The sequence below is a fragment of the Balaenoptera musculus genome, chromosome 13, assembly GCF_009873245.2.
Source record: "Balaenoptera musculus isolate JJ_BM4_2016_0621 chromosome 13, mBalMus1.pri.v3, whole genome shotgun sequence".
NCBI classification, from domain to species: Eukaryota; Metazoa; Chordata; class Mammalia; order Artiodactyla; family Balaenopteridae; genus Balaenoptera; species Balaenoptera musculus.
Genome location: NC_045797.1, coordinates 32,195,645 through 32,223,281, shown reverse-complemented (window position 1 = coordinate 32,223,281; position 27,637 = coordinate 32,195,645). Strand labels below are relative to the sequence as shown.

At 38.9% G+C, this 27,637-nt stretch overlaps 1 protein-coding gene across 1 annotated transcript; it reads right to left on the bottom strand.

Moving 5' to 3' along the window:
* On the bottom strand, positions 1–27,466 carry WDR92 (WD repeat domain 92). Its single transcript, XM_036873995.1, has 8 exons — positions 27,183–27,466; positions 16,364–16,464; positions 13,741–13,871; positions 11,457–11,558; positions 8,557–8,672; positions 7,711–7,845; positions 4,957–5,054; positions 1–950 (listed from the first exon to the last, which is right to left on the bottom strand). Exons 1-8 carry the CDS (start codon positions 27,363–27,365, stop codon positions 743–745), a joined length of 1,074 nt encoding a protein of 357 aa, XP_036729890.1. The 5' UTR covers positions 27,366–27,466; the 3' UTR covers positions 1–742.
* Between the last annotated feature and the right edge of the window lie 171 nt (positions 27,467–27,637).

Genomic DNA, 27,637 nt, shown 5'->3' with positions numbered 1-27,637 from the left:
TTTCAAAAACAAAATTTATTCACAAAATATATTAAAAAGTTTGACAAAAAACAAGGCTACAAAAGCCCCACAATCTTATACATCTCAAACAACATAACCACAGTCAACAACCAGAAAGTCTCAGGAATTCAACTCCTGTTTTTTAAGTTAAAAAAGAGGTCTTTGTCAATCACAGTATTTCATTTTATGAGTTAAACGGTTGAAAACAACGGCCTAAATCTCGGCTGATCATGCCATTTTGGTATTTTATAAAGTAATGTTCTTTACAGAGATTTACTGACACTGAAATGTCTCCAAGTGTATTTATTTATGAAGGTTAGTTCACAATAGTCTTACCAAGGCAAACTATTTTAAACCAAATTAAGTCACTGCTACAAAATTGTAAACTCTAAAATGCAACACAAGTATTATTATAGAATATGGAACTTTGGGGATGCAAAATGAATTTAAAATAATTAAATATAGAAAACTTTCAACTTTTTACTAGAAATGGAGGGGAGAGGAACAGAGTTGGCGCTGGAGACTGTGGTGCCCGCATGTGCAACAGCAAACCACCATCCAGTCAGGTCACTGGACACACGTGTGGCCTTTCACCCGGAGGGATGCTGGCCAGAGGTTTGCATCTGGGGCCTTTTTTCCTCAGTCAAATCCCACTTTGTTCAATGAGAATCAGAGGATCCCAGAACGTAGTCTAAATTCTCTGAGTGTTGCTTTGGAAGGTTTCAAGTCCAAAGTCTTCAGATCAAATTTTGTTGAGTTTTGTAACAATCAGTACTCTTACCATTTGATCAAATGAACTACAGATGCACAGACCCCTCTTATCTGGACTCCAGTCCAAACTTGAAATGGGCTGGGTAGACAATGTAACATTCTGCAGAAGGCTGACCGAACCCGCAACTCCCATCTCTACACCCTCGGAATCTTTCTTTGACCGCTGAATTGGGTATTCGCTGAAAACAAGATCAAAGTGGTAAGAAGAGATAAATCTTAGCATTCGTCATTTTATTCTTATACATATACTCCAATAACTATTTTTATTTCTCACTTGACTACTGGAACTGATAAATACTTAAGGCATCTTTCTAATATTGAGTTGTATGGAAATAAGGAGACAATATTTCAACCTCAATCCCAACCCCCCAAAGTCTCATAAAGAAGCATTCGATCTACTAAAAACGTTTAAACATCATTTCTGTTCAGCATGAGTAGGTATCTTTTCTTTTACTATGAAAGTTCTAGGTTGATCTAGCATTCTTTAATAAATTGACTTGGTGCTCTAGACGTCACTGCCTCAAAAAAGAAAACAGTGATTCCTAGAACATTTGATTTTCTATCAGCTGAAAATATAAACTTATAAAATAAGAAGGGCTGAAGGTTAACAGCTCATAACTATGACTTGGTCTAGATTTGAGAGAGGGAAAAATGAAACACCCCTCCCCCATGCAGGGATACAGGGGTATTCCTCCTCAGAAGGTCTTTTAAAGCCTGTTAGGTATCAACTATGATACTACCTTTATTTCAAAAGTGCTAATAAAGACCAAGACTTTAAAAGGCATGAAGCAACTCAGAAGGAGAACAGAAACAGAAGTTGTGATAAGCAGATAACATTCTATTCTTTCTTCCTCACAGACCCTACACCTTCTTTTGATTTTTTAAAAGGAATAAAACATTCAGATGGATACAGGTTATAGAACATTTTTCATGTCTCTTGGCAAAGGCTGCACTTATTTAGTATTTATAAGATAACATAAAGATTTTTTTTCTAATCCTCCATATCATCTATTAAAGTTTTAAGAGCTCACTGAAAACTAACTGGAAACTGGCAGAAGGGCTCCTGTACAACCAGGGCTGCAAGAGAGATACACAGGTAAGTGGGAAGGGAAGAAAAGCGATCAGGTCAGGACCTGTGCCCCTGGGAGGGGACTCAGGAAAAGGGAGAATACACAGGCGGACGCCCGCCCTGGGGAGTGACTGATGAGAGCTGCAGATTGGGCGCCCTCAGTCCCCAGATCCTACGCTGGGGAGACCAGCCCCCTTGGCTGGTTGGAGGGCCGCCGGGACCAACAGGAAGGCTGTCAGAAGCCTAGGCTCTGTTCGTGAGGAGTGTCCACACGCTAGCTTGCCCCCAAGGCAGGGCGGAAAGGTCTGCCTTAGCAGCTGCTGGATTTCCCACAACTGTCTTGGCGTGCACCCCAGCCCAAGACAAGCGAACACGCCAGCCCCACTGACTCCACAGGACAACACAGCACAGGATCTGGGGCAGCTGTGATCAGGGAAAAGATTGGATCTTGGAACTCAGAGGCGAGCAGCCCCAGGGCGGAGGCCGGTGAGGCAGCAGTGCCCCTGGCTGGCTCTTCACTCAAGCAGCACACCAGCAGCGGCCTGTACCTCTGACGGCGGCCGCTGCCCCACACAGCTCACCCCTCCCGACACAGGCCAAGAGTCTACACAGGCCCTCCTGCCCTGCAGTGCGGCCCCACAACAGCGCGGGGCAGAGGGGGCTGGGGACAGTGCTCAGCTGTGAGGGACAAAGGGGACTTGCACCCGTGCATACATCTGAACAGAGCATGGGAAAACAACTGTGGGCGCCCACACAGGCAGCGCATGACAGACAGCTTGGACCTTGGTCCAGGGCCAACACAAGCCGAGAGCCCGCACGGGCCACACTTGCTTCAGCACCTTCCCACTCCAGGGCAAGGGTGCCGGTGGAGGAAAAAACACACTTAAAGAGAATAAAGCTAGCTCGGGCCGACCCTGCTGGCTTCTGTTCCAGCAACTTGGGATCAGACCCCTACCCTGATAGGGCAATAATGGCCACTGGACAGAGGGGACATCCGACCTCATACCTGGCTCCAGCTCTAGCCCCTCCATCTCCAGCTACATCTCCGACCAGGGTGACAGCTGCCAGCACACCCCAAAGATGTAACTTGTGTCCACGTCAAATCCAGCTCTCTCACCAAAGAGTCTCCCATATAAGAACACCCCTTTAAGACTTAAATAAGTAACTATTTCAACTAAATTCATAGAGGCAGAGAAAGTTAAGCAAAATGAAAAGGTGGAGGAACTGCACTCAACTGAAAAGGCAAGAGAAAACCCCTGAAAAAATAAATAATGAAACAAATAATTTACCAGATAAAGAATTCAAAGCACTAGTAATAAAAATGTTAACTGAATTAGGGAAAAGAATAGATGTACACGTGAAAATTTTAACAAAGAACTAGAAAATATAAAAAGACCCAATCAGGGACTTCCCTGGTGGCGCAGTGGTTAAGAATCCGCCAGCCAATGCAGGGGACACGGGTTTGATCCCTGGTCCGGGAAGATCCCACATGCCACACAGCAACTAAGCCCATGAGCCACAATTACTGAGCCTGCGCTCCAGAGCCTGTGCTCCGCAACAAGAGAAGCCACCGCAATGAGAAGCCCGCGCACCGCAATGAACAGTAGCCCTCGCTTGCGACAACTAGAGAAAGCCTGCGTGCAGCAGCAAAGGCCCAATGCAGCAAAAAAAAGAAAAAGACCCAATCAGAAATTATGAACTCAATAGGTGAAAAAAAAAAAAATACGAGAAGGAATGAATAGCAGTAAGTGATACAAAAGAACACATAAATGATCTGGAAAATAGGATAATGAAAATCACCCAATCAGAAGAGCAAAAAGAAAAACAAATTTTAAAAAATGAAAACAGGGGTTTCCCTGATGGCACAGTGGTTAAGAATCTGCTTGCCAATGCAGGAGACACGGGTTCGAGCCCTGGTCCAGGAAGATCCCACATGCCACGGAGCAACTAAGCCTGTGCACCACAACTACTGAGCCTGCGCTCTAGAGCCCATGAGCCGCAACTACTGAAGCCCGTGTGCCTAGAGCCCATGCTGCGCAACAAGAGAAGCCACCGCAATGAGAAGCCGCACACCACAACGAAGAGTAGCCCCCACTCGCTGCAACTAGAGAAAGCCGTGCACAGCAACGAAGACCCAACACAGCCAAAAATATATAAATAAAATAAATAAATTTATTTAAAAAAAAATGAAAACAGTTTAAGAGATCTCTGGGATAACATTAAGTGTACAAACATTCTAAAGGCAGCAAGAGAAAAACAAAAAGTCATATATAAGGGAATCCCCATAAGGCTATCAGCTAATTTTTCTGCAGAAACCTTGCAGGTCAGAAGGGAGTGGCATGATATATTCAAAGTTCTGCAAGGGAAGAATCTGTAACCTAGGATACTCTACCCAGCAAGATTATCATTTAGAATAGAAGGAGAGATAAAAAACTTCTCAGACAAGCAAAAACTAAAAGAGTTCATCAATACTAAATCTACCTTAAAAGAAATGTTAAAGGGTCTTTACTAAGTGGAAAAGAAGAAAGAATCTATAGGAAAGAGAAAATCCCACTGGAAAAGGCAAATATATAGTAAGGGCTGACGCTCAAACGCAATGACAAGGCTTTTCCTGGAGATCAATCAGGGCCCTCATGCTCTGTGTCTGTTCTATCATAGCGATGTTACCTGAACTTGGGCAAGTCAATTACCAGGAATCAAAACTAAGAATTTCAACCCTTTTCCTTTCTTCTAGAGGTACTGTTCTAATGGCTGAATTATAATATTTCACAAAAGCCTTTGGTCAAAGTTTTCCTATTTTTTAAAAAAAACTAGCAAAAACCATGATTTCAAATCTATGAAAGGAATTGTTCATGAGCTACTCTAATATATGGAAGATGTCACTAAAAAACATATTTGGTGTATCAAACGAAGGTTAATATTTACAAAGTATAAAATAAGTATATTAGTAAAAAAAAAAGCCTTCGAGAATAATGCTTATGTAATACCATGAAATTTAAAATCATATCAAAATGAACCAAGTCAAAGGAGGAAACACAGACAAAAAGTTCAATCGAATCCTACTTTACACCCACAAGTAACTTAAAAAGGAGTGCTGTGCACTGGTAGGGACTTACTACTTCCAGAGGTGCAGGCTGCCGGCGCCTCCCGCTGTCAGGAAGAGCTCTCTGCTCTGTGGCAGGTGTCGGACCTGCCACACGGTAGATTTATGAGCCTGAACAGAATGAGAGGCACACAAGTGGTTTATAAGTTTATATGATAAAGAAAGACTATCCTACACAGAGAACAAATTTGTGGTTGCCAAGGGAGAAGAGGGGTGAGGGAGGGAAGGATTGGGAGTTTGGGATTAGCAGATGCAAACTATTATGTACAGGATGGTAAACAACAAGGTCCTACTGTATAGCGCAGGGAACTATATTCAATATCCTGTGACAAACCATAACGGAAAAGAATGTGAAAAAGAATGTATATATATGTTAACTGAATCACCTTGCTGTACAGCAGAAATTAACACAACATTGTAAATCAACTACACTTTAATAAAATAGAGGAAAAAAAAAAAGACTGTCCTAGAAGAGAAACCTGTAAAAAAAAAGATTTTTACCTCTATCACTTCAACAATTTCAACAGCTTCTATCACTTCAATTATAGTTACTATTATAAAAGTAACTATTTTCTGGCACTTCTCTTTATAATGGCTACAGAGAGTTACAGGGGCCCATCAGGAATTAGGAAAAGAACAATTCCTCTTTACTGTCTTACAAAACAAAGTTCTGCTGGATTAAAAAAAAAGATTATCAGATGAAAAGTCTTAACATTTAACCTTATAGTATCATACAAATTACACAAATAGATTTTATACATTTAAATATCTCTAGCTCACTCTAAGGAGGAAAAAGCCTCAAAATATAAAGAAATACTTCTTCCTAAAGGGAAAAAAAGGATAGATTGAACTTCTTTTTAATAGACTTTATTTTTTTAGAGCAGTTTTATGTTCACAGCAAAACTGAGTGGAAAGTACTGAGAGTTCCCATAAACAGAATGAATTTTATTGTAAAGCTCTCAGAGTCTTCTCTTCAATTTACACTATTTGACTTGTCTAGTCTTCAAAATAAGTACCAGGAGGACTTATAGACGGTGTTTACGGTTATAATAAGCCCAGGCCTTTATCAGTCATATTAAACAAAAAGACAGAAGTGGCAACTGGATGAAGGTTAACAGCTTGTAAATCAATCCTAATAATGCTACATTCACTGTGGGGAATTTAACAAGACAGGGAGAGGGAGAGAGAGAGAGGGAGGGAGGGAGGAAAGACTTCTGCTTTATAGAAGCAATGAGACCAGCCAACTTGAGCTAAGCCACACATAAGACACTTTGCAATTTAGTTGATGATCAGTCTTGACATTTGATTTTAATAGTCTTTTAAGAGAATTACCATTAGCAGAGAAAAACACATATCTCAAAATGCACACTTTAAGTGTGCGACAGTCCTCAAGCGATTAGGTTCAAGCTGTTAAACCTTAATTTGTTTTGTAACTTAAACTTCTCTTTTTCTCCTGGAAGTTGATAAAAAGCAAAAAGAGGGGAAATGACTTGTTAAAATACACCAGTCATTTATTTGACAGATTTAGCAATTACTGGATTAACTAAACGTAACAAAAAAAATTTGGAGACACACTGTAATTTCCAGTTAATGAGAAATGTGTTGCACTTGTATTTGGAACAATTTAGTAAGTGCTTTATGTTGTGGATAGATACTTCTGAAATGACAAAGGCAAAACAATATTATAGTGTATAGTTAGTTACCTTAAGAATACAGTTCATCAGGCAGTAACAGTAATTTACATGCAATAATAATTATTTTAATAATGAAATAAGACAAAATAGGAAGGTTTGGGAAGTACTACTGACTCCATGACATAGGGAAAGGGAGCAAGGGAGTGAATTTTTATTTCCTGAGCAAATTACATATTTTAGTCTTATGGAAACTACAAATCTATAACGGATTTTTCTTTATTTTTATATTCAAGAAAGCTCAGAGTGACATTTCCAACCCATCTCTTGCAAATGACAGGATGACAGGATGTTTCAGCATGAATTTTATGCAATCCCCTTACTCCAGACATCAACTTCAGTTTTTTAAACCAGTGTTTTCCACTTGTGCGGCTTTCTTCATCAATTTTTCTAATGTTGTAATACCAAATGTTTCCCTCTAAGCTACCTAAAATACTATTTGGAACAAGGCAAAGTATGCATATATGTATGTATGTATGTATGAATAAATAAATTTATATTTACATTGTTACTATGTACCAATCACAGTGATTAGCACTTTAAATATCTCATTTAATATATCAAACTGGAATATAAAATAAAATGTGATGAAATGACATAATGTATATATGTTGATATACTTTGCAAAGTATATAATTAGTGTTCAATATATATTGGCATATACCTAAAAGTATATAATTAGGTATTAATACAAATATATATTTATTAGGAAACACCAGGCTAGGTTTTGTTGACCGAATTCCTAAACCAGCTTGTTTTCTTGTGATTGCTCCTAAACTACAAAATAAGAGTCATTACCAACTGAGGCCTTTATTATAATCAAGAAGTCTAGCAGAGAGTGGCACAACATTGTAAATCAACTACACTTCAATAAAAAAAAAAAGTCTAAAATTGACAAACTTTAGAAAAGTACTCTTTGCACAGAAAAACTTGTCAAGATCCTACAAGAATATATTCAAAATAGCTCCCTTCATGTAAAAACCTGGAAGGAACTTGGTGACTCATTCTATTTATCAGTCTAAAACAAGCTATAGCGAATATTCCTCTTCATAGAAAGACATTTCCCTCATATTTACCTTTTCTGAAACAGAAGCAAAACCTTTGGTTGGATGCTGTGTTCTCATGTCAAAAACATGAAACTTTCCTTCCAGAGACGTAGCTACTAACTTATTCATACTTATGTCTTTTCTGTCAAACTCCAAGCTACATACCTGAAAATAGAGAATATTTATTAGTGATCATTCATTTAATAATGATTATTATTCAAGAGGTTCTTTCAAACTAAGTAAAACAACTTTAACATTATCAGCTCATGTGAAAGCATTTTAAATAATCACTTTATCTTTGAGTCCATATATCAAATACTTATAACTATAAAAATTTCTTCTTGGTTAATAAGATCCACAAAATCATCTAGGATACCCTGATCTCGTGGGTACATTTGGAAAGCCATAATTTAACTTTTTACTGTTATTATGTAATTATTTTATAAAGTTAAGTCAAGGCTGACTAGAGAAAACAGGAGGGAACCACATTCTTCACTAAAGATGTACAACCTGGGAACCAAAAACCTGAAAGTACTTGGGAGGCTATTACAAGTTCAAGCTTCCTGATATTAGCAGAAGAAGGCCTCTTACTAGGTCATTTTAATACCACACTGCATGGCCCACAGGAGTCCACAGATGGGCCACAGGCGTAGTGACTCACCTGGTACATCACACCACACCTGGGTGTGTGTTCACTTTCTGAAGAGAGCATCCCTGATTTTTGTCACACCCTCCAACATTAAGCCCCAAAAGGTTAAAACCATGCACAGAGGGGTTTTACTGAAATGAGTTATTAGAGGAGCTTTCCTTTTGTAGTAGTTCAGGGTGGGTGAAAACACATTCAGAGAATCTGGAAAGAATCCAAATGTACGTTACCCCATTTTTTATATTTGCCTCCCACCGTAAAGACATATTTCTGAGATCAAACAGCTTGATATCTCCGTTGTCATAGCCAGCACACACTACACGTTCCTCTTGATTGTAAGCACTGCCTAGAAATCAAAATACGACATTTCAGACCTTCATAAATGCTCATATGGAGACTGCTAAAAAAAAAAAACTTACGAAACTACACAGATAACTTGTACCAAATCAGGTGAAGAAATCACATTAGGTAGAATCTCAGCTCATTTTATTAACCCTGACAGGACATCAAGATTATTAATTTGGTATCTAATACTGTTTACAAGAAAAATCTCATTCACTGAGATTCTATACTCAAGGGATATATGAACGTGTTTATTGGATTTCAAATTCTCTCTATTCTCTATTTGCAAAGACTAACAGTTCAAATGGTAGTAGGATTTGGTAGAATAAATACAGCTAGGCTTCCATTGCTTTCTTTGGCAGTAACTATATTTGAATGCCAATAGAAACTACTTTAAACTCATTTATATTTTGCAAAATGTTGCTCTGGTGTTATCTCGTCTTTGCAAGGAAACCTCAGATAAGCTGTGGTGCACTGCGATGTATTTTTAGTTGTATGGATGATCGCACCCAAAGTAAATCTATAATCTGTAGTGAAACACATCCTGCTCGGATCCAGGGATTTTTTTTCCAGAGTACCTCTTGCTGAGGAAAATGTGTTAGGTGAGAGGGAAGCCCCTGTTAACTGTGCCAGGCTCTGTGGGCATCTTAACCCAATGCCTTTGTTCTCTGCTGCCTGCAACTCTGTTTTCTTATAAACTCCAGCCCTGCATTTCCACTGTAGGCTCCACCGAGATGACACGACAGCATCTGAAACTCATGATGTCTAAAACTGACCTCACCATCTTCCTTTACAAACCATCATATCCTCTGTGGCACTTCTTCAATTAATAACATCATTCACCCTACATTCAGCCTCAAAATTCAGTCACCTTGGACATAATCCTTTCCCTTTTTCCTCATCTCAAAAAACCTGCCAAATTTTATTTCTTTTGCCACAATATTATCTTCTGAATCGACCCGCTCTGCTCCCTTCTTATTGCATCTAACCTACGTGTTTCCTGGAATATTGCAAAGAGCTTCGGAACTCATATTCCCACTGCCACTCACCTCTCTCCCGTACATGACACCAGTTCAGTTTTCCTAAAGCTCTGATCATATCTCATCCTTGCAAAAGCCTCCAAAGGTTTACCACTACCTCCAGACCATCGAAACACCTCTGGCCATGGCCCTGTGCCAGCTTTAAGGCTATTCCTACCACCATTCCTTCTATGTACTTTCCTCCCAATGCTTGCAATCCCCTCCCAATTTCAGTGGTTCAAATGCCACATATCCTTGGTCTGAGGTTAGTATGTTCTTCCTCTCCAGTTATCACTCGCTTGGGATTCCTTCTGCATTTATCCATGCTTCCGTGACCTTTTCTCACTCCTACCGCGTACTATAATTAACGTAGATAGCATGCCCTCTTTATTAAAATTACAAGCTTCTTGAGACAAGAATATGAGTCTGTTTCACCTTTGTATGACCAAAGCTATGCACATACTTGGCATTTACAAAAACAAACAAACAAACAAAAAATGGTCAGATCAATCGATAAATGTTCTTTCTTTAAATTTAATGTCCTATATTTAAAATAGCACTTATGTCCCTTAGATCAATGATAAAAAGCCTTTAATGGACCCAAAGTTAATTACTTTTTAATTATTACATAAATTTTTATATGATTCTAAACACTAACTCTGAAATTTCTGCACAAGTGTGCATATCTTCAGTTTATATTATTGCTTGTAACATATATATACACATAGTAATTATAATATACACACACAATGAAATCTCCTCTCAATTTCAGTGGTAATTTATTTTTAAAATCGGAAATCTAGAACTTTTCTCTGATTAAATAACAATTCAATTTAAAAATAACATAAAAAGCTAAACAGTTCACATATATCATTTAATCTCACTTTTATGTCTGTTATCTACACTGGATTATATAAGAAAAAGGGGAAAGAAAGTAAAGGTTTAAAATGAAATATGGCCCATATCCTTTTTTTTTTTTTTAAATCTTTGCTGCACTGCATGGCATGTGGGATCGTAGTTCCTGGACCAGGGGATCAAACCTGTGCCCCTTGCACTGGGAGGGCAGAGTCTTAACCACAGGACCACCAGGGAAGTCCCGGCCCATATCCTTTATTAGCAAAAATGATTGTAATTTTGGTGCTCAGTAAGAGACACAAGGGCAAAAATCAATTAGTCCTACAAGATCAATATTCATTTTAAGTATATTATTAGAGGAACATGGTTAACAACTTTATAAGAAATAATTCTGTAATGGCATTACTATTTTCTAGAAAATAAACATACTCTGTATATAGTAAAATGTAGGATTTGTTAGGTTACCATTCGCATCTGAGGCTCTACTTAGTTTCACTAATGGCATTTGGTTCTAAACTAGGTCAATATTATCAAGTTAAACAGAAGTACACAATAATAGCAAATATTTTTGAGCACTTAATATCTAAGCACAATTCTAAGCACTTTACATGTATTAACTGAATCCTCGTAACAACACTATTAAGTAAATTCTATTATTACTTCCATTTTATAAATGAAGCAAGCAAAAAACAGAGAAGCTTGATAACTTGCCCCAGGTCACACAACCAAGAAATAGCACAGTGAGGATTCAAACCTAGGCCCCAGGGGCTGCCATTAAACACCATGTCTATTTGCCTCAATAAACTGTCAGATAATCCACAAAGCAGACTATAAAGAGACTATTAGGACTTTCTCGAAGCACTGTCCTTTTTACAATCTGAAACTTCAAATGCAAGGGTACTTCAGTAATTTACCAAATGCCACCGTCCAACAGTCTCTCTTGTTTTCTCCTTGTACAGGTTCCATATTAGCAACAGGATCGTCTTTTTGCCTTGGGTCCCACACCTTCACGGTTCCTGACATTCAAAAAAGTGAGTTGGCAAAATTCAATAGTGAATGATGACATTTCTTTCTGCATTCTCTTCATATGGCTTCCTATGTACATGGACATATTACAGATGCTAAAATATCTGAAAAACATTCACCTTTTTCTGACTTCCAATTGGGCAAGTTGCACTTAATATCAGAGATATAATCCACATGTTACCGCCTGATTTGATTTACAATTAAGAGATACACACAAAAGCCAACAACTGTTCCTACGCCATCATCAACAAGATATGATTGACAAGGCAAACACAAATGTTATGTAATTCAAATCATGCCTTACTTTCTTGAAGACTAGAACAAATGTAGTATTTATTTAGAATAAAGCCAGTGTCATTTTAATGTTTTTTCCTTACTACTCATATAATCATTGCCATTTTTCTTATGCAGATGAATAAAGTAATTTTTACGTCTATGATTTCTTATATGGAGTTTTAGAATACCATTTCATATACAATTAAGTTTAATTTCCCCGTGGCAATAAAGAAGAGAGAAGGAGTTAATAAAAGTAACAAATAATTCTTCTCAATTTAATTTCAACTCCCTCATTTTAATGCAAATTACAGGATAACTAACTAACTAGCGTCACTAACTTTGAGAAACACAAAGACGTAATAAAATGGCTAAAAGGCCTAAGTGAGAACAGGAAAAGGGTAAAAAAAATTATTAAAAAGGATAATAAATCCAGGAAAAGGGAAGATATTCCACTAGACTTATCATCAGGGATAAAATAAAGTTGGTCATTAAAAAGGCTGCTTCAAGGAGAAATAAATTTCCTACAAATGTGACAAGAGTTACATCATTCTACAGGCTTCATACAAATTGATAACATTTATATTAAGTCTGTAACAGTTAAAAGAAAAGAACACAAATAGACAATTCACAAAGCAAAATTAACTAATAAACAAATTTAGAAAGAAGTTAACACAAGTCGGAATGGAATACCATTTTATCTCTAAAATTGGGGGGAAAAAAGGAAATCAATGCTGGTAGGGTAGACTGGAAACCTACCTCATTTACTGTAGCTGATAAGGTAAACAGGTACTTTGGACAGTTTGACAATTTTTTTAAATCATAAAGTATGATTATTCCAAAAGAGCTATATACATGATACTCATTTCTTCATTATTTGAAAGTCGCTCTCCCAAAACAATAAACAAAAACTTAAAGCAAATTGAATGCTCATTAACAGGGGCATGGCTAAGGACACTGTGACACATCCATAGGATGGAATATTATGAAGTCATTAAAACGATAATTATGAAAACCACATGGAAACAGCAATATTTACATAAGGACAAAACATTAAATAAATAAAAAGGTTAAGATACAAAATCGTATTAACACTGATAATACATGTAAAATTGTATCTATGATTGGAAAGGAAAACAAATCTAATAGTTACGCTGGTGTAGCAGACTGTTATTTTTCCTTCTATATTCCACACTGTTTCTATGATTGGAAAAAAAATACCTGATTTCTAAAACACAGCTGCTCTTGAGAAACTATTAGAAAATTAAATTCCACTTTTCTTTGAAAACAATTTCCTCATGGTCTTGAGCAGCCACTAAAAAACTAGCTGAACCAACTAAGGTACCAAATCACTTACATACCCCTTGTGAAGCAACAAAAATTCTGACTCTGTTACATTCAGAACAGCTCAGGACACCGAAAGACCTGTCCCTTGTTCGTCACTGCAGGGGGGAAAAGCAGTTGGCGCTCTTGGAGCTTTCTACAATGCTCAGCGGAAAGACCACAGAACTGCAGTGTTCAACCAGCTGTCAATATGACCATTTTCACAAGTACTAATTCTGCTTTTCAAAAAAAGAAAAAAGCTGCCACCCACAGTATATCATCAGCTGCCTCAAAAACCTGTAGAGACATTTTAAATCCTCAAGGTTCAGAGGAAACTATGGTTGTTAATAGTTGAACTAGCTCAAAATTAAAATAGTAAGTGCCATGCCTCTAACTTGAAATACCCCCAAAGTCTGAAACAATTGAGGGATATGCAATCAAACCTGCCTATCAAAAAAGTAGAATGTTAGATTTAGGGGATCAAGGATTGAGGAAGATTTCCACATAGAATATACTGTGGCACAGAGACTTAACTAAAAATAAAAAAATGAAAATACACAGAATATTCTGACTTACCGTCTCGGCTGCCAGTCACAATTTCAGGTGCCCCTTCCCCGATTCCGAGTCCACCTACACCATCTATAGTATTTATAATTTCTTTATGGCCCTGTACAGAATATACTGGGATCTCTGGAGCTTCCAAATTCCTAAACAACAGAACACAGCTTCTTACTTACACATGCCCCAAATGTTTAGTATACTACTCAAATTTAAGAATGCATGCCATATTGGGATTTTTGTTTAAAAATAAGGGTTTTGCAGTTAAGGTAATTTACACACTTACTTCCAAATTTTCCTCTCCACTTTAGCTTCTTTCAAGGCCTCAATGAGAGTTGTCATCATTCAACTTGGAATTCTAAATCCTGAGCCCACTTTACTCAGTGGTCCTCAAAGATGATCGATCTAGGACCTCTGCACATGAATTACCACGTATGCTTGTTAATAAATGCAGATTCACGGGCTCCTCCCCAGACATAATGAATAAGTATCTCTGGGATGGGGCCCCAAATCTGCTGACTTTCTGGTACACTGAGGTCTGATAATCACTGCTTTAAATACAGAGTAAATGCAAAGTGATTCAGAATATTTCCAAAGTAGTCTCGGTAGTTTGACTTTGGGATCTTTTGAGAGATTAAAATATGAGCAGTGTTTACTTTGTATACCTTTCTTCCTTAATAATATATTATTTTCTCACTGAGTTCCACACTGATTTTCAACTAGTTACGTTTTTCAGTTTATCATCATGCTGGTCACAATAAATATTATAGTCAAATTGGATGAAGTTTGTCTAATTCTAGGTTAGTTAAGTGAAGGGAATGCAGGAAAGTACCCCCTCCTATGTGTGTCTGAAGACTACACTACAGGGCTGGGTGAGTGGCTGAAGTAGGTTATGCTAATACACCCTTCTCTTGCCTCCCAGTCCTTCCCCCCCTCTTCTGCTTTTCTACTGGAGCCTCCTTCCACATTTCTTTTTAACAAGTCAGTTTTTAACAACTTATATTTCTTCTTTTTTAATGAACGTAGCTCTTCATGACACGTAATCCCAATTTATTACTGAGCCCAGATTTATCAGTAAAATCTTGCAAATCAAAATTTGAGAAGTTCAACCTAGTTTAGAGATGATGTTTATCTTTGTGGCGTAATTGTGAAAGCATCAAGAGACTAAACAGGACTGAGGTTCTATTTAAAAGAACTGTTTTACTGTTTCCACAGACTCTGAAACATCACTTTTTTTAACATGAAATTATGACTTGCCAATGAAGATAAAGCAGTAATACGTGCACTATACTAGGAAGCTCTATTAGGGAGATAGTCAACCGTTATATTTGTTGCATATTCTTGTGTTGAAATATATTTATTTTAAAAAATAACACTCAGACTGGTCTCTCTCCCAAGTTCTTTGAAAGTTTATGACACAGCAGGTAAAAACTAATGCATTCTAATAAATGCTAACTTAATAATTTAATTAAGTAGTTAAAGCAAGGGGAATTAAAATAGTTTCATTCTATGTTATATTATGACTCTAAGACAGATAAATATGTCAATGTAATTTAATTACAAATAGCAAATTCTAAGTTAGAATCAAGAAAGGTCACAATAGAAAACATAATGTAGGGAAGACAGTTCCCCTAGAACATTATTGTATACTTTACATGATTAAGAGATATTGTTGAAAAGTAATTACAGAGGAATTTCAATTCATTCAACTCTAATTTAAATATCAGGAAATAACTCTAGGTAAAACACGAAAATTAAAAGCATTTGGGGGATTTCCCTGGTGGCGCAGTGGTTGAGAATCTACCTGCCAATGCAGGGGACACAGGTTCGAGCCCTGGTCCGGGAAGATCCCACATGCCGCAGAGCAACTAAGCCCGAGTGCCGCAACTACTGGGCCTGCGCACCTAGAGCCAGTGCTCCGCAAAGAGAAGCCACCGCAATGAGAAGCCAACTTAATGAGAAGCCCATGCACCGCAACGAAGAGTAGCCCCCGCCTGCCACAACTAGAGAAAGCCTGCGTACAGCAACAAAGACCCAATGCAGCCAAAAATAAATAAATTTATTAAAAAAAAATTATAAAAGCATTTGGCACAATTGTGATTTTGCTCATTCGAAACAGGTTTATCTTGATTTACTCAACAGATGTGTTCCTAAAAACTTGTGCTCATCTAAAGCATTAAAAGAAAAAGAAAAACATTTAATGAATTGAGAGTTCTATGTTAAAAAATTAAAACATACAAAAATACAGTGTTTCATTCTGTAATGCCAAGTATCTTTTCAAAATGTAAATGATATCTAATTTTTTAGTGTTATACACGAGCATTCTTATATATTGTATCCTTCATGGTGGAGGGGAAGAGCCCTTTATTTACAAATATGGATATTAAATGCTAGCACCAAACAGCAGGTGTGGAAATAAATATTAAAAACATTATCTGAAATAGCTAAAGAAAAATATGTTAGTATTTTAAAATGGATACTGAACATGAAATCTAAAAATATATATGAGGTAACTGTCATATTCTTATAGTTAAAATTTAACAAAAAACATTTCAAAGTTAGAATTCTTTCAAAGGAAGAGTAACACGACTATCAAAAAAATTGCTTATCTCATGTCTTAACACTGATGCAATAATCTTACCATATATGAAGGTTCCCAGCAAAATCCCCAGTAGCTAAGTATCTCTGCTGTAAAGATGTGGCGCCAAATGTTCCACATTTAATGGGTTTGGCCTTTTCAATCTTGATAGAAGGGAAAGAGAGAGGATACATTATTTATGTAAGCAGCTATTCATAATCCATGATATTTATGGCTCTATTATGGGAATTAAATAAGGTACACAACAAAAAAGGCAATTAAAACGTTTTCTGATTTAAAAAAAATGATCATGCTTTTCCTTTAGTCATTTTTGTATAGTTTAGAAGTACAGGCAGACCTCAGAGGTATTGCAAGTTCGGTTCCAGAACACCACAATGAAGCAAATGTTGCAATAAAGCAAGTCACGTGACTTTTTAAGTTTCTCAGTGCATGTAAAAGTTATGTTTATACTATACTGTAGCCGAGTAAGCGTGCAACAGCATTATGTCTAAAAAGACAATGTGGGGCTTCCCTGGTGGCACGGTGGTTAAGAATCCACCTGCCAATGCAGGGGACACGGGTTCGATCCCTGGTCCGGGAAGATCCCACATGCCGCGGAGCAACTAAGCCCGTGCGCCACAACTACTGAGCCTGCGCTCTAGAGCCTGCGAGCCACAACTACTGAAGCCCACATGCCACAACTACTGAAGCCCCTGAGCCTAGAACCCGTGCTCCACAACAAGAGAAGCCACCGCAATGAGAAGCCTGCGCACGGCAACGAAGAGTAGCCCCCGGTCCCCGCAACTAGAGAAAGCCCGCGCGCAGCAACGAAGACCCAACGCAGCCAAAAATAAACAAATAAATAAATTTAAAAAAAAAAAAGACAATGTACATACCTTAATTAAAAAACACTTTATTGCTAAAAAATGCTAACCACTTTCTTTGCTCATCCATAAGAAGCAACTCCTTATCCATTAATGTTCTCTCATAAGATTGCAGCAATTCAGTCCCATCTTCAGGCTCCATTTCTAATTCTAGCTCTCTTGCTATTTCCACCACAACTGCAATTACTTCCTCCACTGAAGTCCTGAACCCCTCAAGGTCATCCATGAGGGTTGGAATCAACTTCTTCCAAACTCCTGTTCATGTTGATATTTTGACCTCCTTCCATGAATCACTAACGTTCTTAATGGCATTTAGAATGGTGAATCCTTTCCAGAAGGTTTTCAATTTACTTTGTCCAGATCCATCAGAGGAATCATTAGCTATGGCAGCTATAGCCTTACGAAATATATTTCTTAAATAATAAGGCTTGAAAGTTGGAATTACTCCTTAATCCATGGGCTGCAAAATGGATGTTGTGCTAGCAGGCATGAAAATAATGTTAACCCCATGGGTACATCTCTATCAGAGCTCTTGGGTGACCAGGTGAATTGTCAATGAGCAGTAATATTTTGAAAGGCATTTTTTTCCTGAGCGGTAGGTCTCAACAGTGGGCTTAAAATACTCAGTAAAATATGTTGTAAACAGATGTGCTGTTATCCAGGCTTTACTGTCCCATTTATAGAGCACAGCCAGAATAGATTTAGCATAATTCTTAAAGGCACTAGGATTTTCAGAATGGTCAATGAGCACTGGCTTAAAATTAGAGGCACCAGCTGTATTAGCCCCTAACAAGAAAGTCAGCTTGTCCTCTGAAGCCAGGCATTGACTTCTCCTTTCTAGCTATTAAAGTCCTACATGGCATCTTCTTCCAATAGAATGCTATTTCATTCTAATGCTGAAAATCTGTTGTTTAGTGTACCCTCCTTCATGAATTATCTCAGCTAGATCTTCTGGATAACTTGCTGTGGCTTCTACATCAGCACTAGCTGCTTCATCTTGTACTTTTATGTTATGGAGACATTCATGTGTTCACTGGAGAACTTTTAATTTCCTTCGAGGACTTTTCCTTTGCGTTCACAACTTGGCTAACTATTTGGTGCAAGAGGCCCAGCTTGTGGGCTATTTCGGCTTTCAACATGCCTTCCTCCCTGAGCTTAAACATTCTTAGTTTTTGATTTAAAGTGAGAGACCTATGACTCTTCCTTTCACCTAAACACTTAGAGGCCATTGAGGGGCTAATTTCAATATTGTTGTGTCTCAGGGAATAAGGAGCCCAAGGAGAGGGAGAGGGTCGGGGAAAGGCTGGTCAGTGGAGCAGTCAGAACACATACAACGTTTACCAATTAAGTTTGCAGTCTTGTCGGGGTGTGATTCGTGGCGCCCCAAAACAATTACAACAGTAACATCAAAGATCACTGATCACAGATCACCATAACAAATATATTGTGAGAATTACCAAAATGTGACACAGAGACACAAAGTGAGCAAGTGCTATTGGAAAAATGGCGTCGATAGACTTGGTCAACACAGTGTTACCAAAAACCCTCAATTTGTAAAAAATGCAGTATCTGCGAATGCAATAAAGAGAAGTGCAATAAAAGGAGGTATGCCTGTATGTCCAAAGAATGAGTTTTGCCTTTCCTCTCATCTCGCTGATGAGACATTCAAATGCTGGCACCTCTAACATCTTCACTGGTTTGCAAATATGCAGATTTCAGCATTTAATGTGGTATTCTTCTTTAAGATCCTCAAAGAATAAGGACAAAATGAAGGTATTATTCTTTCCAAGTGACTAAAGAAACAAAAATGCTTATGTGTCTCTTATAGTTTTCCCTGCAGAACCCTATAAACTGAGAATGGTTATGTCCTCTGAGATCCCTTCAGTACACAGAGACTTGTATACCTGTGTGCACCAAAGGCACTGCTATCAGCATGGATTAGCCAATCTTTTGAGGTTTCTTTAATTTGAAAGACTATTGGGAATTCCCTGGCAGTCCAAGGGTTAGGACTCTGCGCTTTCACTGCCGAGGGCCCGGGTCCAAACCCTGGTGGAGGAAGCAAGATTCCACAAGCCACACAGTGCGGCCAAAAAACAAAAACAAAAACAAAACTACTGCTCCAAGTATTATATATAACCGTTGACCCTTGAACAGCACAGGAGTTAATACGCATATAACTTATAGCCAGCCCTCTGTATCCGAGGTTCCTCTGCAACCGTGGATTCAACCAACCTTGAACTGTGTAGTACTGTAGTATTTACTCTTAAAAAATACCTGAGTATAAGTGACCCGTGCAGTTCAAACCCATGCTGTACAAGGATCAACTGTAATCACATCAGTAAAAAACCACGTGCAAACTCCACCTGCCCAAGTCACTGAAGTCTCTCTTGGAGTCTACCTGTCCGGCTGCCTTGGCCCCCGGAAACTCTAGGCAATATGGAGTTGAGGCCTGCCCCACACTGCACTCTAGATGTATAATAGCACCTTCCACTTACTGTCAGCCTCAACAGGGCAAAACGATTTCTCTTATTTAGTCTCTTACAATCGTTTTTTTTTTTTAATTTTTTTAATTTTTAATTAATTTATTTTAATTTTTTTTATTCCTAACATTTACAAAAGTAACACGTGTTCCCTATAAAAATTCAAACAAAACTGTGGAATCTAGAAAAACGGTACAGATGAACCGGTTTGCAAGGCAGAAATAGAGACACAGATGTAGAGAACAAACATATGGACACCAAGGGGGGAAAGCGGGTGGGGGGGAATGGGAGACTGGGATTGACATATATACACTAATATGTATAAAATAGATAACTGATAAGAACCTGGTGTATAAGATAAATAAATAAAATAAAATAAAAAATTCAAACAAAACCAAAGACTGAAGGATGAAAAGTAAGTTTCCCTTCGACAGGCCTCATAAGTAATCCCCATTCTTCTAGACCCTTTTCTACACATTGACAACCACATATAGATTTGTTTTAATATACAGAGGGTCATAATATATTGTTCGTTGACTTGATTTTTTTCAATTAGCGGTATATCCGGATGAACTTTTTTCCCCTCCACAGAGTTCCCCAGTTTCTAGGGCACCTCCTCTTGTAACCCTTCCATTGCTGAGCCAATCTTCAACCCCCCCTCCGCCCCACTAGGGTCGGCCCGATTCACATACTTTGTGAAAATAATTTCCCCGCCACTTTCAATGTTTGGTTGGGCATTTCCACATAGGATATACATAGCAATTTTCAAGGAAGAAAATAAAATTCACTTAACACAAACTATAACTGAACTTCTCTTTCATGATTCAAAAGACATCAACATATGCTCCAGGGCTTTGGAAACTCCCAGCTTGCTGAGCTTTCTCACTGTTTGGGATCTGGATAAATTAGCAGTTACTATGTAGCCTGGTCTAAGATAAAGCATTCACAGCCTCCTTGGAATTGTCCGGTAAACTTTAATTAAATTGTGTTTAATCAGTCGCCTATAATAACACGGTTGTAAAAGACCGTATTGATGAGAAGCCCAGAACCACAGAATGTTATTTTTCTCCTTTTTAATACTGGTGGTCCAAGAGAGCATCAGTTATTCACTACACCAGAAAACTGATATTCATTTATTTCGCTATTTTTCCAATTTTATGAAAAACGTATCTCACAATGGGGCAGCATGGGGGATCAAAATTTTGTCAATTTAATAAAGCAGACAGTTTCCAACTCCAAATCATATATGTTCTCCTCACTATCCCCTCCCCCTAAATAAAAGTACCTGAAATAACATATTAATAGTGATATAGCAGACTTCCCCAGTGGCGCAGTGGTTAAGAATCCGCCTGCCAATGCAGGGGACACGGGTTTGATCCCTGGTCTGGGAAGATCCCACATGCCGCGGAGCAACTAAGCCCGTGCGCCACAACTACTGAGCCTGCGCTCTAGAGCCCATAAACCACAACTACTGAAGCCCGTGTGCCTAGAGCCCGTACTCCGCCACAAGAGAAACCACCGCAATGAAAAGCCCACGCACCCCAACAAAGAGTAGCCCCCGCTCGCCGCAACTAGAGAAAGCCAGCACGTAGCAACGGAGACCCAACACAGCCAAAAATAAATTAATTTTTTTTAAAAAAGGAAAGCTTTGCTTAAAAAAAAAAATAGTGATACAGCTAATCATTCTTAATTATCTAATTAATCACTTTAGCTAATCACCTAATCACACTATTAGAACACACTTTTTTTGGCTAAACTAATTCAGACTTCCAACTGAGGCCAACTGATAAAATAGCTACCCACCCCTTCCTCCCATTTGTCTCCCCCAGCTCCAAGTCACTGATAATGGCTCCCATGGTCTAAGGCAGAGGGTGAAGACAGGCCTCTCAGGCAAGAAACAGGTGGGTCCTGATGGACAGGAATATGCTTCCAGGGATTCGGGTATTAAGAGCTGCAGGGCGGCTTGCACCATACACTGATATAACTCTCTGGGAAAATTCTTCCCCAAGTAGCCCTGGGAAGACTGGTCACCCATTTTCTTCTCTTCCACCAGCTACAGCATTCTGCTTCCTGTAATTCCACTGCTATCCCCAGGAGCCTCTGATGGGATCTCTATTCTTCCTAGGCCATGGAAGAGATAAACGCTGACCCCTACTATTCAGTCCCTACAGTAAGCACACAGTTCCAAGAGTTTATTGCTGCTAATAAAAAATTGGGAAGCAAAAGCTCTCCTCTCTGTTACGGCTTTACCTAACTTTTGCCTTTAGGGCCTTTGGAATAGAGAAACCATGCAACTGGAACCACTGATCTTCCAGCACCAACATAAATTCTCTCTCTCTCTCTCTCTCTCTCTCTCTCTCTCTCTCTCTCTCACACACACAGCTAATGGATATGTTTTACTCAAATTTAAGTTTTCTTCAGTAATTTTTTTACCTTGTCTATTAGGAAATACTAGCTAATAAACACCAATAAGAAAACTTGGAAATGAGGATTAAAAATTTTATGTATGGTTACTTCTTGTGATCTAAAGATCAGAGTATGTATAATATAGTCAGATTTTTCTACTGGGAAAACCCTTCCTTGTGCAGAGGTGGAACTGATTATTGCAATATTTCATGGTGTTCCAAAAACAGCACCACAATGTCCAGATGTTCTGACACCTGAACACATCTGAGAATTCCTACCTTAGGAGAAACCAAACTGGGAACCACTCCATTACATGATGGGCCCTATACTAGTTTCACATTTGTCATCACAGATTCTAAAAGTGGGTTTTGTTGCAAATACAATGAATGAAATGAAACAACATGCATCTACATTTAGAGGCACAGACTCACAAGAGGAGCACCAAGGCCTGTGGTATATAAAATGTACAAAGCCCTTTGAGGTCTGGCCTTGCCTGTCTCTTTGACCTCATTTCCTGCTTCTTCCCTTCCACATTCCAGCCACACCTGCGGTTTTTTGTTCTTCAGATTCACTGACGTCATTTCTACCTCAGGGAATTTGCATTTACTGTTCCCACTGCCCGGACTGCTCTTCCCTCAGGTCATCATGTCTTCTCCCAACTCAGATTTCAGTTTAAATGTCACCACCTCTAAGAGGCCTTCCCTACCCTTCCAGTCTGAAGTGAAACCCCCAAATCACTATCACTTGCCCTCTTTAATCTTCTTTATTTCACTTATCAACAAAATTCTTTTATTCATTCAATTATCTATCTCCTCCCTTTCTAGAATGAGTACCAGGGGAACGGGGCCGTGTCCAACTTGTTCAACACGTAGATGGTGCTCAACATTTGTTAAATGAAAGTATAAATGAACATGGATTAATCCCTCAGTCCTAGTGCTGGGGAGAGAGAAACCACTGCCAGAGGTCATGTTCCTATTTCTCCCACCATGTTTTCACCTGACAGACTGTACAGTTTCCGGTGTCGTTTATATGCAATAATGAAAATGGCATCCATACATGGAACACTAATGTATCAGACACTATTCTGGATGCTCTTCTGTACTAGACCATCCCTTCTCTTTCTAACACATGCAACTGCAAACTAAGTGTTTGGGACACCCCTTTTCCCGATGAGGAACAGGTCTGGAGGACTAAGTGACTTGCCCAAGGTCCCCAGAGCCAAGTAGATTCCAAGCTCTTTCTACTAAACTAGGCTGTCTCCAGGCCTGTATGTAAATCAATTAAATAAACATTTTCTTATGTAGCCCCCATTCTGTCAACCTGAGTCATCAGAAATACCAAAGAAATGTTCCAATCCTGAACTAGACTGGTGAAGTAAATGAGGCCTGAATTAAACCTACTTTCAGATTTGTGCCCTTTGGTTTTACCCTCATTCATGTCTTTATAAAATACAAATATATGGTATTCATGCTTCCCTGATGTTCTCCTTCATCCTTAAATCAAATCTCTTTTATCCTTGTATACTTATATCAAAGATTTATAGGTACTAGTGGTCTGTTCTGCAAGAATCAAATTAAACTCAAAATATAGAAACCTACTGAAAAATAAACTCAAATGTATAAGCATCTTGTCATCTGCGCTGCAGCGAGGGCTGCACTTTGCTCAGAAAGGCTGAGCTACGCTGGCAAGTGGACTTAAAAAAGCAAAGGTGTTTACTCTTTCCTTAGACATTCATGGAAATCATAATAGTAGCTAAATTAAGAGGACATTGGAATGAAGCTAATTTTTTTTATAGGTCATAAAAGGGCCCCCTCCCTGTCCCTGTTAAATGTTTTACCTTTGGAAAAGGAAAGATGCAAAGAATTCAGCACTTAAAATTTTTCTTGCTGGAAAACTGGTTAAAAAAAATAAAGATCTATTTTGCGAAATTTGTCCCACAAAGAAATTTAGCGTATGTTAACTTTTGCCATATGATACTGAAAATGACCATCAGTGATGAGCATGTTTGACCTAGCTGTTGGTTCTCTTTGCTCTAATAAGTTAACCTGATTAAGGAAGCCCAGGATCCATAATTCCCAGCAGAGCTATTTTTGTTCTGTCTGTGGGTGGGTCTAGTTCAGCTTGTCAGTGTCTCCTCCTCCACATCCTGGCACTACTTAATTAACGTTAAAAGGTTTAGTCACCCAAATGTTAACAAGCAGTGAACTCTGCGGCACAGGGGCTAGAAAAGCAGAACTTTATTAGCCTATCACTAATTTTTAAAGTGTAAACATCCCCAACTGCGACTCCACTTTGCAGGGCCACCCCTAGTCCTTTGGGCCAATTAGAAAAAAAAAAGGTGCCCGCTATGGGCTGAGGGAAGTCTCACACACGCAAGGCTTGATGAGAGACAGAGATGGATTTCAGCTCTCTCTTGAACCCTTGGCCAGATACCTGTGTGCACTTCAACAAACTGCTTAACTATATATGAAGGCCCTGTCTTCACTCCCTATCTATCTGCTTAGTAACAAGATAAGGAGGCACCAACAAATACCCATTTGCTTCCTTCATTTTATCTTGGACAAGGCTTGAGTTCTACAAGGATATAATCAAGTATGTTTCCTAATATTTTAACAAATAATTCATCTAGCCCAATGACAGTCAACCCTAGTACTTATTAGAATCACCTGGTGGAAGTTTAAAAAATACCGATGTCCAGGACTCACTCTAGTCTAGAGGCAAGAGTCCCAGTGCATCAGAATTTCTAGGGGTGGGACCAAGGCACGAATATTTTAAAACACACACACACACATAGACACACATAGACACACACACACACACACACACACACACACACACACACACACACACACACACACACACACACACACACAACAGCAGCAATACACATTCGGGTGATCCTGATGCACAGTAAGAGTTGAGAATCACTGAGATTGTATTTAACCTATATTCTTTCCACTGTATCATCGCAGCTAAATACAATGTAAGCTCTCAAATTTGTTTGTGCACTTGTTTTATCCTCTCTTTAGACAGTAGGTTCTTTAGGAGGAAGGACTCACCTTTCAAATATCTTTGGTCCTTCTTTAGCATAGTACCTTGAAATGATAGGTTCTCAATGGACAGTTTATGGCAGAAAAAGAGAAGAGCCAAAGGATACAGGCAAAAATATAAAAAGTGGTTACTCCTAGTGTTGAGATGGGTGACATTACTTTTCTCCTTTTTCCTATCTATATTTTTGGTATATTCTGTCATGAACACACATTACTTTCATTAAAAAGCAGTTATTTAAAAAAAAAAAAACCTGCTAGAATCTTCCAGAATCTCTAGAACAAAGAGCACTGTTTCTCTTTACAGAACAAGTGTATCCCTGAAATGTACCCAAGTCATGCAGCCTTACAAAAAAAAGTCAGGAGTCTATAGATACTCTCTGGTTAAGCTTTGACTAGTATTTGTTCCTAATAATTCACTTTTAAGTTTCTTTCTGCAATTCCAATGTTTCCTATTTGTTCCAACTCCCGACCCCAAGTGATTAATGATCAATAAACCAATATTTAAATGTCCCAAGTTATATCTTTTTACAGACATAAATTTACTCATTCTTTTAACAAGTAATTTATCGAGCGGCTGCTCCTTACATAACACATTAAAGAACTACTGTCCTTACTCTCCGGTAGCTTACAATCTAATTAGAGATACATGGGACAGAATGATATATTTCTGGCACAGATAATAAGTACCATAGGAATGCAATGTAAAGAAAAGTTCCTTTGTGTTGACTGGAGACTAAGTGATGAACAACATAAGGAAAGGTAGAAAAGAACAAGCCATGTTTAGGAGTAGAGTGCCTGGCTAGAGAGGACAAACTGAACAAGAAAAGCGGCATTCATAGAAATTTAAAGTGGGATGAGGCCTTATGTACCTTCTAATCTAATCCTTCCTATTGCAAGTGTATGCATCCTTTACCTACCAGTTTAAGCCCTAAAAGCCCTAACTCCTCCAAGCAGATTCTCTCCATAGCTTTTGGTCCCTGGAGTTACAGACTTCCCTGCAGTCTATTAGGACTCTAAACATCTGAGTATGACTGATCTTTTTTTTTTTCAGGCAACCCAAATAAAAGCATTTTAAAAACTGTAAACAGGTATAAAAGTGTTATTTAATATCGTTATTCTCCAATTCTTTCCAGTAATCTTTTACAAAACTTGTAAATCTAATCGTGCCACACCCCGCTTAAAGCCCTTCAGTGATGTCCCATTTTTCTTACAAAAAAAGGTATAAATCTTTTAAATGACCTACAGCTCTTGCAATGTCTGGTCCCTGCTTACTACTTTTTGTTTCTGAAGGAGATAAATGCGTCTCCCATCGCTGAGCTGCTTCCTCTGGAACTCCCTCTACTCCTAATTTGGCCTAGTTAGCTTCTACTCAACCCAAATCTGGTTTTTTGTTTTTGTTTTTGCTTACTCTCAAAGAACCGTGTTCCTTTAGGTTAGAGAATTCATCTCGGTTTGTGTTTTATGTATCGTTGGTTTGATTCTTTAACTGATTCTCTCTCCCACTGGAAAATAAAGTCCATGATATCGGGGACATTGTCATTTACATGCCTGGGAATACCAGGCAATCAGCTGATACTTGTTGAATGAATAATTGTTGTTAGGTTGTCTCCTCCAATTACATAGCAGACATTCCAGTGCCTACTTTGGCTCTGCTTGTCTGAAAAAACATTTTACTAACTTGTGCCTATTAAGAGACTCTCCACAAACAACTGCGCACTGCCCAGAAGGGCCTCGAATTTAAACAGGAAGTCGTTACGTCACTTCCAGGGGCCTCGCGCTAGATTGGGAGAGTGGCTCGGGGGTGGCTGGAAAAAGGGACCCGCAGCGCGCAGATGAACTAGCCCGACGAGAATTCAAGTGTCCAACCAAAGCGTTTTACCTCCGAAGTATTCCTCAATCTCGGTCAGCTTAGCTACTCCCGCGCAGCTCGAGCGGAGCTTTGGGGGGCTGGGCAAACGCTTTGGCCAAAAGGAATGCAGAACCCCCGACACCCGAGATACGCACTCTACCCACAACGGCAGTCCCAGTTCTTGGAACTGGGCAGTCTCGAGCCGGCACCTACCTCCCGAAGCAGCTTTAGGTCCCCCTGCTGGATCTCATACAGCTGAATGACGCCGGTGCCGCGTGCGAAGTTGCCCATGGTTACAAATTTGGCGCTGCAGGGCACCCACTTACAGTCAAACACCGTGTAATTGAGGCCCTTCTGGATATGGGTGATGATCTGAGGCTTCTCGAAGGCCGACATGGTCCAGACGATTGATTTCGCCTCCGCCAACGAGCACACTGCCGACAAACCCTGACAAAACACTAACCCGGAAACCAGACTCCAAACGTCAAGGGTAGTTTGTCTCTCCCGCTTGCCGTACGCGCCCCCAGACGCCCTAGCAAGTTGGTTTTAGGTGTCTCAGATAATGCCGGATGCTCTACTGAAGGCACAGAAGATTTTTCTTCACCAACAACAGACTTGTTTATGCCTTTACCTTTTACCTTTCGTATATATACAGGTTAGATATTACA